This window comes from Entelurus aequoreus, linkage group LG05, assembly GCF_033978785.1.
Source record: "Entelurus aequoreus isolate RoL-2023_Sb linkage group LG05, RoL_Eaeq_v1.1, whole genome shotgun sequence".
In the NCBI taxonomy this organism is placed as follows: domain Eukaryota; kingdom Metazoa; phylum Chordata; class Actinopteri; order Syngnathiformes; family Syngnathidae; genus Entelurus; species Entelurus aequoreus.
Genome location: NC_084735.1, coordinates 84814618 through 84826699, shown reverse-complemented (window position 1 = coordinate 84826699; position 12082 = coordinate 84814618). Strand labels below are relative to the sequence as shown.

General features: G+C 35.9%; 1 protein-coding gene across 2 annotated transcripts in view; it reads left to right on the top strand.

Moving 5' to 3' along the window:
• The window catches only part of nf2b (NF2, moesin-ezrin-radixin like (MERLIN) tumor suppressor b), a 40716-nt gene that overhangs the window by 431 nt on the left and 28203 nt on the right, over window positions 1-12082 (top strand). For both annotated transcript variants that reach the window (XM_062049131.1, XM_062049132.1), the window contains exons 2-8: window positions 34-149; window positions 7223-7348; window positions 7409-7531; window positions 11608-11691; window positions 11758-11826; window positions 11899-11981; window positions 12047-12082. The exon at window positions 12047-12082 is cut by the window's right edge and continues 40 nt beyond it. In XM_062049131.1, coding sequence (XP_061905115.1) covers window positions 60-149; window positions 7223-7348; window positions 7409-7531; window positions 11608-11691; window positions 11758-11826; window positions 11899-11981; window positions 12047-12082 — 611 coding nt within the window. In that variant the 5' untranslated portion in view covers window positions 34-59. The remainder of the gene's footprint in view (window positions 1-33; window positions 150-7222; window positions 7349-7408; window positions 7532-11607; window positions 11692-11757; window positions 11827-11898; window positions 11982-12046) is intronic.

The window sequence follows — 12082 nt, the reverse complement described above, 5'->3', positions numbered from 1 at the left end:
AAAAAATAGCTGTGTTTTTTTTTTCCCTGGCAGGTTTTGACTGGCAACACTGGCACAAAATGTCCATTTTAGGGTTAAAAAAGAAACAGCCGAAGACCTTCAAAGTGAAAGTTACCACCATGGATGCTGAGATGGAGTTCAGTTGCGAGGTAAGACTTTTTTTTAAATCGATGACGCCGATTGGAGTCTTTGTCGCATTGAAAATAACCGAATCAGAGACTCCAGCACCCCCCCACGGACCCCGAAAGGGACAAGCGGTAGGAAATGGATGGACGTCAAAACTGCTATGCTGGCTTTTTAAATATCTTGACTTATCCACCTGTGGCATTTGTTACAAAAGTAAGCCAACTTATTGTATCTTTCCCATCCACCCAAACAGGAGTATTGTTTTTTTGTTTTACTGGTTGTCACTAGAGATATCCCGATATTGTCCAACTCTCAATTACCGATATCAACCGATACCGATATATATATACAGTTGTGGAATTTACACATTATCCATCCATCCATCCATTTTCTACCGCTTATTCCTTCGGGGTTGCGGGGGGCGCTGGAGCCTATCTCAGCTACAATTGGGCGGAAGGCGGGGTACACCCTGGACAAGTCGCCACCTCATCGCAGAATTTACACATTATTATGCCTAATTTTGTTGTGATGCCCTGCTGGATGCATTAAACAATGTAACAAGGTTTTCCAAAATAAGAGAACAACTTCAACTCAAGTTGTGGAAAAAAATTGGGGATGTTCGATAATGGCTTTTTGCCGATATTCCGATATTGTCCAACTCTTTAATTACCGATACCGATATATACAGTCGTGGAATTAACACATTATTATGCCTAATTTGGACAACCAGGTATGGTGAAGATAAGGTCATTTTTTAAATAAAATAAGATAAATAAATTAAAAACATTTTCTTGAATAAAAAAGAAAGTAAAACAATATAAAAACAGTTACATAGAAACTAGTAATTAATGAAAATGAGTAAAATTAACTGTTAAAGGTTAGTACTATTAGTGGAGCAGCAGCACGCACAATCATGTGTGCTTACGGACTGTATCCCTTGCAGACTGTATTGATATATATTGATATATAATGTAGGAACCAGAATATTAATAACAGAAAGAAACGACCCTTTTGTGAATGAGTGTAAATGGGGGAGGGAGGTTTTTTGGGTTGGTGCACTAATTTTAAGTGTATCTTGTGTTTTTTATGTTGGTTTAATAAAAAAACAATACCGATATAAAAAAAAACGATACTTATAATTTACGATATTACATTTTAAAGCATTTATCGGCCGACATCTCTAGAAATAACCGAATCATAGACTCCAGCACCCCCCCCCCCCCCCCCCCCCCCCCGCAGACCCTGAAAGGGACAAGCGGTAGGAAATGGATGGACGTCAAAGCTGCTCTGCTGGCTTTTTAAATATCTTGACATATCCACCTGTGGCATTTGTTACAAAAGTAAGCCAACTTATTGTATCTTTCCCATCCACCCAAACAGGAGTTTTGTTTTTTGTTTTACTGCTTGTCACTAGAGATGTCCGATAATGTCTTTTTTGCCGATATCTCGATATTGTCCAACTCTCAATTACCGATATCAACCGATACCGATATATATATACCGATATATATATACAGTTGTGGAATTAACACATTATTATGCCTAATTTTGTTGTGATGCCCCGCTGGATGCATTAAACAATGTAACAAGGTTTTCCAAAATAAGAGAACAACTTCAACTCAAGTTATGGAAAAAAATTAGAGATGTCCCATAATGGCTTTTTGCCGATATTCCGATATTGTCCAACTCTTTAATTACCGATACCGATATATACAGTCGTGGAATTAACACATTATTATGCCTAATTTGGACAACCAGGTATGGTGAAGATAAGGTCATTTTTTTAATAAAATAAGATAAATAAATTAAAAACATTTTCTTGAATAAAAAAGAAAGTAAAACAATATAAAAACAGTTACATAGAAACTAGTAATTAATGAAAATGAGTAAAATTAACTGTTAAAGCTTAGTACTATTAGTGGACCAGCAGCACGCACAATCATGTGTGCTTACGGACTGTATCCCTTGCAGACTGTATTGATATATATTGATATATAATGTAGGAACCAGAATATTAATAACAGAAAGAAACAACCCTTTTGTGTGAATGAGTGTAAATGGGGGAGGGAGGTTTTTTGGGTTGGTGCACTAATTTTAAGTGTATCTTGTGTTTTTTATGTTGGTTTAATAAAAAAACAATACCGATATAAAAAAAAAACGATACCTATAATTTACGATATTAAAAAATAAGAGAACAACTTCAACTCAAGTTGTGGAAAAAAATTAGGGATGTCCGATAATGGCTTTTTGCCGATATTCCGATATTGTCCAACTCTTTAATTACCGATACCGATATATACAGTCGTGGAATTAACACATTATTATGCCTAATTTGGACAACCAGGTATGGTGAAGATAAGTTCCTTTTTTTTTTAATTAATAAAATAAGATACATAAATTAAAAACATTTTCTTGAATAAAAAAGAAAGTACAACAATATAAAAACAGTTACATAGAAACTAGTAATTAATGAAAATGAGAAAAATGAACTGTTAAAGGTTAGTACTATTAGTGGACCAGCAGCACGCACAATCATGTGTGCTTACGGACTGTATCCCTTGCAGACTGTATTGATGTATATTGATATATAGGTTGATTGGCAACACAAAAAATTGGCCCTAGTGTGTGAATGTGAGTGTGAATGTTGTCTGTCTATCTGTGTTGGCCCTGTGATGAGGTGGCAACTTGTCCAGGGTGTACCCCGCCTTCCGCCCGATTGTAGCTGAGATAGGCTCCAGCGCCCCCCGCGACCCCAAAGGGAATAAGCGGTAGAAAATGGATGGATGGATAATGTAGGAACCAGAATATTAATAACAGAAAGAAACCACCCTTTTGTGTGAATGAGTGTAAATGGGGGAGGGAGGTTTTTTGGGTTGGTGCACTAATTGTAAGTGTATCTTGTGTTTTTTATGTTGATTTAATAAAATAAAAAAATAAAAAACGATACAGATAATAAAAAAACGATACCGATAATTTCCGATATTACATCTTAAAGCCTTTATCGGCCGATATTATCGAACATCTCTAAAAAAAATGCCAACATGGCACTGCCATATTTATTATTGAAGTCACAAAGTGCATTATTTTTTTTAACATGCCTCAAAACAGCAGCTTGGAATTTGGGACATGCTCTCGCTGAGAGAGCATTAGGAGGTTGAGGTGGGCGGGGTTAGGGGGGGCAGGGTTGATGGAGGGTAGCGGGGGGTGTATATTGTAGCGTCCCGGAAGAGTTAGTGCTGCAAGGGGTTCTGGGTATTTGTTCTGTTGTGTTTATGTTGTGTTACGGTGCGGATGTTCTCCCGAAATGTGTTTGTCATTCTTGTTTGGTGTGGGTTCACAGTGTGGCGCATATTTGTAACAGTGTTAAAGTTGTTTATACGACCACCCTCGGTGTGACCTGTATGGCTGTTGACCAAGTGTGAATTGCATTCACTTGTGAGTGTGAAAAGCCGTAGATATTATGTGACTGGGCCGGCACGCAAAGGCAGTGCCTTCAAGGTTTATTGGCGCTCTGTACTTCTCCCTACGTCCGTGTACACAGCGGCATTTTAAAAAGTCATACATTTTACTTTTTGAAACCAATACCGATAATTTCCGATATTACATTTTAAAGCATTTATCGGCCGATAATATCGGCAGTCCTAGTTAGTATAGTTGTCACGATACTAACATTTCAGTGGTCGGCACCTGTAAATTTTTACCATTCTCGATACTTCTTCCACACAAAGATTAAAAAGAAACTCAAGCCATGTACTTTTAAATTAAGTACCTTATTGAAAAGTGGTTCAAAGTGTCAAGTATTTGGAGGGGAACTGCACTTTTTTGCAATTTTGCCTTTCATTCCCAATCCTTATTTAAAGCAAGAACACATGTTTTTCCTTTTTATGTATTCTAAATCGTAAATAAACACTAGCAAAAGTCAGCTAACAATAGAGTCAATGGTAGTTGCTCTATTCCGCCTATTAGGCGCTCTAAAAACATCCAAAAGCCTCAATCATCATTTTTTATACACACTGTAAGTATATACAGTACAGGCCAAAAGTTTGGACACACCTTCTCATTCAATGGGTTTTCTTTATTTGCATGACTATTGCAGATTGCCACTGAAGGCATCACAACTATGAATGAACACATGTGGAGTTATGTACTTAACAAAAAAAGGTGAAATAATTGAAAACATGTTTTATATTCTAGTCTCTTCAAAATAGCCCCCCTTTACTCTGATTACTGCTTTGCACACTCTTGGCATTCTCTCGATGAGCTTCATAACGCATTGAAATGAGAAGGTGTGTCCAAACTTTTGGCCTGTACTGTATATGTAATGTAGAAACAGGCACATTAATAGCATGTAATATTTACGTATTTTGCTTATTTTAAGCATATGGTGACGTAATAGTTTCACAGATGCATCACAACGTTCGCTTTTCCCTTCAACAACAACAGTACTAATTATGGCAGACTTCATGAAAGCCAGAAACGACTACTTTGGGATGAATAGTGATCCAGAACCTTATACATTTTTGACTGAATATAAGGAGGATGATCTACAAGTTTCAGAAGCTGTGTGCTAAACAGACCTAGCTTTAGTGAAACACTAAACATCATGTAGCAGTATTGCTAAGTGCTAAACAAGAAATACAAACTATGAACGTAACTGACTGTACGATGTCTGCTCTCACTTGGATGCCGACTAATGGGATGTTTATATCTTTCCGTTCAGATGAAGAATTAGTCATAATCTTTACGCTGGTTAAAAAAAAGTGCTGCAAATGAGCGTCTTTTTGTGTCTTTCTCGCCCTCTCTGAGTCTAAGTTGGATGTCAAAGTTGACCAACTTTTCGGTTTATGTCCACAATCTTCCACTATGCAGGTGAGAGGCATAATTTATCATCTAGAATTAACTTTTACCAGCTCAGAGGCGTTGCAGCAGCTGACCTGCTCAATATGTCAATATAGCTTTATTAGCTAATTAGCTCTCTGTGATCATGTTGCGCTAAAATAGTTTGTTTGCCTTAACGCTTATAATAACAATATTGCTAATATTTGGTTAATATTCAGGTCACAACATGTAAATGTAGTATTGTTGGCGGTTTTTGGATGTTTTTAAAGAGCTTTATGGGCGCAATAGAGTACTACTACTAGCTGCATTGTTAGCTACCTTCTACATGCCGTATTTTATGTATTAGAATTCATAATAAAAGAAAAACATATGCGGTGTTGTCTTAAATACAGATTGTGAATGATATGCAATATTCCAAAAAAGTGCAGTTCCCCTTTAAGATCAGTGTGCAATAACAGAATTTAATGATCAATATTGTACGTATACGTTAAAAAAAAGAACACCTCCCAGTATATCAAAACAATACTGTGCTTATAAATATGAGCATAAATACCAACAAAAAAGAACAGCAGTAGCGTGGAGCCTTCATGTACATAAAACAAACAATAATTGTTGTTAATATTGTTTCAGTATAGCGGTAGTGTGATGTCAACATGTCATTTGTAATTAAATAGGCTAATAAAAAGGCTTATATATACATATATACGCAGTGTTTCCCATAAACTGCCAAAATACCTGTGGCGGTGGGGGCGTGGCTATGGGCGTGGTCACCATGACATCATCGAGTAATTTGCATAATTTACTACAATGATATGATTTTCTCTAAAAAGGCTCAAAAAATGTATACTTACTAATTAATAATAACAGTTTTGTTTTAAACGTCCATCCATCCATTTTACAATATAATTACAACACTTTATATACATATTTATATACAGATTTGAACAATAAGTGATTCACTGAATTATATTTATTAATTGTGGTTCTTACAAAAAATATATCTTATAAAATATAAAAGCTAAAATGTCTCTTAAAGCTCTGCCCCTTTATTTAGTGCATACTAAATAATTTAACTTTAGCCTACTACTACAACCATATTATTTACCAGCAACATAAAGTGAAACAGAGGCAGAGGTGTCCTGCCACAGTCAGTAACAAATAAACAGAAAACAGTAGTGGTCAAATACAAATAAGGCAACAAGAGAAGTATCCTACACTTCTCTTTTGTAAAGTAAATCTGAACAGCCTTTATGGGCATCTACATCAACTATATGATTTGCCTGAGAAGCTGGAAAGGACCAAAAAAAAAAATATATATATATATATATATATATATATTTTTTTTTTTTAAATTTGTGGCGGACGTAATTCTTTCGTGGCGGGCCGCCACAAATAAATGAATGTGTGGGAAACACTGTATATGTATGTATGTATGTATGTTTTGTATTCTTTATTAGTAACAAAGTTTCAGCCTATTGTTATTAGGTTATATCTTTTTGCTCAGTTTTAAAATGTTTGCTGTTTATTTTATTTCTCCAATGTGCCATTAAAAAAAGAGGTGCGTTCAGCAAATTGCCCCCCAAGCCACACTTTGCCTTTGTGGTAAAATAAGTCAAGTTCAAAGTGTTGCCAAACTTATGGAAGTGATAAAGGTTGGTTTGCACGCTTCTCGAGCTTTTCCGCGCGCCGCAACGCACACTCCCTGGGCTTGTGGTGGCGGATTTCCTGCTCTCGCTTGCACAGCGAATACTTTGGTGACCGCTTGTAATTGATTAGCCAATAAACACACTTCTTTTTCACTTTTAATGTCTACCTCTACAATGTGTCTAGAGCAGTGGTCCCCAACCACCGGGCCGCGGCCCGGTACCGGTCCGCAGACCAATTGGTACCGGACCGCACAAGAAATTTAAAAAAAAAAATTTTTTTTATTTTTTTTTAATGAAATCAACATAAAAACACAATATATACATTATATATCAATATAGATCAATACAGTCTGCAGGGATACTGTCCGTAAGCACACATGATTGTATTTATTTATGTAAAAAAAAAAAAAAAAAAAAAAAAAATTTTTTTAAATACCCCCCCCCCCCCCCCACCGGTCCGTGGGACAAATTTTCAAGCGTTGACCGGTCCGCAGCTACAAAAAGGTTGGGGACCACTGGTCTAGAGTACGTGTTGGTACTGACTTGGTGTCAAAATAACGATGCTTTTGACAGCCCTAGTTGTAACAGTGTTGTACATGTTTGTTCCTCAGGTCAAGTGGAAAGGCAAAGACTTGTTCGACTTGGTGTGTCGCACGGTGGGCTTGAGGGAGACGTGGTTCTTTGGGCTTCGCTACACGGTGAAGGACACCCACGCCTGGCTCAAACCTGACAAACGAGTGAGTAACGTGACACGGTAACGGCGCTCGTAACTCGATTGACACGATTTGCCCTCTCAGGTGCTGGATCAGGAGGTCCCCAAAGACTCGCCCATTACGTTTCACTTCTTGGCCAAGTTCTTCCCGGAGAAAGTAGAAGAAGAATTGGTGCAAGAAATTACACAGCACCTCTTCTTCTTACAGGTAATCATCATTTCAAGATCATGTTTGGCGTGTAGTGGTGCTCCAAATGTTCCGGTTTGGCTCATTTTTGGTACTGTAATGCAGTGGTCCCCAACCACCGATTGGTACCGGGCCGCACAAGAAATTAAAAAAACAACAACATTTTTTTTAATTTTTTTAATTTTTTTTAATGAAATCAACATAAAAAACACAATATATACATTATATATCAATATAGATCAATACAGTCTGCAGGGATACAGTCCGTAAGCACACATGATTGTATTTAATTATGTAAAAAAAAAATTTTTTTTTTTTTTTTTTTTTGACCGGTCCGCAGCTACAAAAAGGTTGGGGACCACTGCTGTAATGGAACAAGATGCAAAACAAAAGACTTCTTAGCTTTTATGTAAACAACTTTTTTTTTTTAAATGCAACTCTGATTCTCATTTTTTAATTAATAAGATCTAATTAAATTACAACCGCTCATAATATAACAATCTTTATCTACTAATATTGAAACTTTTATCTAGTAAAGTTCTGACTACTGTCATAATATTATGACTTAATTCTTGTAAAATTGACTTTTTTCTCTTACAATTAAAACTTTTAACAACTTTCATTTAGCAAAATAATAAATAACTTGCAGCATTTTCTAAAAAAAAACATTTGTGTTGTACAATTTCCATCTTTTAAACTTTGTTCACATAATATTGTTGAGATTTTCTCAAAAGAATGTATACTTTTTCATAATGTAGAATTATGGCTTTGTTCATGTAATCCAACTTTCATCTTTCATAATTGCAATAACTTCTTGTAAAATTCACATTCCCTAAAATTGCAGCTTTTTGTCAAAATTCTTTTTCAACTTTTTGTCGTAAAATGTTCATCTTGTAAATTACAACTTAAATCACATACTATTCCAACTTCAATTTTTTATAATTGCAATAACTTCTGGTAAAATCATAATTTTTTTCCCCCAAAAATGTCAAAAAAATTCATATTTTCTCTTGTCGAACAGCTACTTTTTCTGTTGTAAAATTGCGACTTTCATTATGTTGAATTACGATTTTATTCTCGTAATCCAACTTTCATCTTTCATAATTGAATAACTTCCTGTTAAATTCGCATTCCCTAAAATTGCAGCATTTTCTCAAAAAAACGTTTACTTTTTCTTGACTAAGTGCTTTTTTTGGTCATAAAATTGTGACTTTCATCATATAATTACAACTTTATTGTCATAAGTCAACTTTCATCATTATAATTGCATTTACAAAAATATTATTGTAAAATTGCTGCATTTCCTACCAAAAAGTATAACTTTTTCTCACTTTGCAACATATTTCCATGTAAACCTGCCATTTGTGCATACCAAGACTTTAAAAAAAAAAAAAAAAATCTCTTGTATATTTTCTACTTTTGTTTTATATTCTGACGTTGTACTTGTAATGTCAATACAAATATATATAAGGTACAACAATGCAGCTTTTTCTCAAAATTCTTCTTTTTCAACTTTTTGTTGTAAAATGTTCATCTTGTAAATTACAACTTTATTCACATAATATTCCAACTTTAATCTTTCATAATTGCAATAACTTCTGGTAAAATCTTTTTTTTTTTTTCCCCCAAAAAAATGTCAGTATTTTTTCCAAGAAAAACTCATATTTCCTCTTGTCGAACAGCGACTTCTTCTGCTGTAAAATTGCGACTTTCATTATGTAGAATTGCGATTTTATTCTCATAATCCAACTTTCATCTTTCATAATTGAATAACTTCCTGTTAAATTCATATTCTTTAAAATTGCAGCATTTTCTCAAAAAAACGTTTACTTTTTCTTGAGTAAGTGCTTTTTTTGTCATAAAATTGTGACTTTCATCACTTATAATTACAACTTTATTCTCATAATCCAACTTTCATCATTATAATTTTTCATTTCATTTCATTTTTATTTATGTCCTTCATTGATGTGCATCTTTGATCGATAGACAATTATACCTCAATTATTCAAATATACATTTACACACGCCTGAGAAGGAGCAGGATGAAAATTGCATTTACAAAAATATTATTGTAAAATTGCAGCATTTTCTACAAAAAAATATAACTTTTTCTAACATATTTCCATGTGAACCTGCCATTTTTGCATACCAAGGCTTTTTTATTAACATTTTTTCTTGTATATGTTTTACTTTTGTTTTATATTCTGACGTTGTCCTTGTAATGTCAATACAATACTTACATTAAATCATATAGAAAGTGCAATAATGCAGACAAGTGCAAGAGTAAGAGTTTCAACACAATGTGAATTATTATTATTGGTATTGATAATATGTCAGTAAATTAAAGTTCCTTATTGGTTGAAGTACAGTAGTAATAATTCCAACTTGTAGCTCTGTTTCTCCTTGTCCGTTTACATATTTTACCCAAATGATACAAACCCCGTTTCCATATGAGTTGGGAAATTGTGTTAGATGTAAATATAAACGGAATACAATGATTTGCAAATCATTTTCAAGCCATATTCAGTTGAATATGCTACAAAGACAACATATTTGATGTTCAAACTGATAACAATTTTTTTTTGTTGCAAATAATCATTAACTTTAGAATTTGATGCTAGCAACACGTGACAAAGAAGTTGGGAAAGGTGGCAATAAATACTGATAAAGTTGAGGAATGCTCATCAAACACTTATTTGGAACATCCCACAGGTGAACAGGCAAATTGGGAACAGGTGGGTGCCATGATTGGGTATAAAAGTAGATTCCATGAAATGCTCAGTCATTCACAAACAAGGATGGGGCGAGGGTCACCACTTTGTCAACAAATGCGTGAGCAAATTGTTTAAGAACAACATTTCTCAACAAGCTATTGCAAGGAATTTAGGGATTTCACCATCTACGGTCCATAATATCAAAAGGTTCAGAGAATCTGGAGAAATCACTGCACATAAACAGCAAGACTGAAGACCAACATTGAATCGATCCCTGTATCAAAAATCGACATCAGTGTGTAAAGGATATCACCTCATGGGCTCAGGAACACTTCAGAAAACCACTGTAACTAACTACAGTTGGTCGCTACATCCGTAAGTGCAAGTTAAAACTCTACTATGCAAAGCGAAAGCCATTTATCAACAACACCCAGAAACGCCGTCGGCTTTGCTGGGCCCAAGCTCATCTAAGATGGACTGATGCAAAGTATAAAAGTGTTCTGTGGTCTGACGAGTCCACATTTCAAATTGTTTTTGGAAAATGTGGACGTCGTGTCCTCCGGACCAAAGAGGAAAATAACCTTCTGGATTGTTATAGGCGCAAAGTTGAAAAGCCAGCATGTGTGATGGTATGGGGGTGTATTAGTGCCCAAGACATGGGTAACTTACACATCTGTGAAGGCGCCATTAATGCTGAAAGGTACATACAGCTTTTGGAGCAACATATGTTGCCATCCAAGCAACGTTACCATGGACGCCCCTGCTTATTTCAGCAAGACAATGCCAAGCCACGTGTTACATCAACGTGGCTTCATAGTAAAAAAGTGCGGGTACTAGACTGGCCTGCCTGTAGTCCAGACCTGTCTCCCATTGAAAATGTGTGGCGCATTATGAAGCCTAAAATAGCACAAGGGAGACCCCCGGACTGTTGAACAACTTAAGCTGTACATCAAGCAAGAAAGAAATTCCACCTGAGAAGCTTAAAAAATGTGTCTCCTCAGTTCCCAAAAGTTTACTGAGTGTTGTTAAAAGGAAAGGCCATGTAACACATTGGTGAACATGCCCTTTCCCAACTACTTTGGCACGTGTTGCAGCCATGAAATTCTAAGTTAATTATTATTTGCAAAAAAAAATTAAGTTTATGAGTTTGAACATCAAATATCTTGACTTTGTAGTGCATTCAATTGAATATGGGTTGAAAAGGATTTGCAAATCATTGTATTCCGTTTATATTTACTTCTACACAATTTCCCAACTCATATGGAAACGGGGTTTGTAGTTTTTAAGCTCTGGCTTCCCCTTGGCACTATTGCTAACCAGAGGTGTGTTGACATTGGAATATGTTTACCATCTTGCTTGTACGTCTTGGATCATTTTTTTTAGGTGAAAAAACAAATCTTAGACGAGGAGATCTTCTGTTCTCCAGAAGCTTCTGTTCTTCTGGCCTCCTATGCTGTCCAAGCCAAGGTAAGCTTGACGTCAGTAGAGCAAGCTCTCAAACATTTTTAACCTTTCTGCTGTCTTCTTCCATAGTACGGCGATTATGACCCCAACTTTCACAAGCCAGGGTTCCTGGCTCAGGATGAACTTCTGCCAAAGACAGTAAGTCACAGATCACTTACTGAAATGAGGCCATTCTGCCTTCTGAGATCTTTTGACGCATTTTCCACTCAGGTTCTGATGCAGTACCAGATGACAGCAGACATGTGGGAGGAGAAGATCACAGCGTGGTACGCCGAGCACAGAGGCATCGCCAGGTAAGAACTTGGACCTCCAGGAAGCGTTTTTCATGCAGCATCATGACTACATCTCATCCTCACAGGGATGAAGCTGAGATGGAGTACCTGAAGATCGCTCA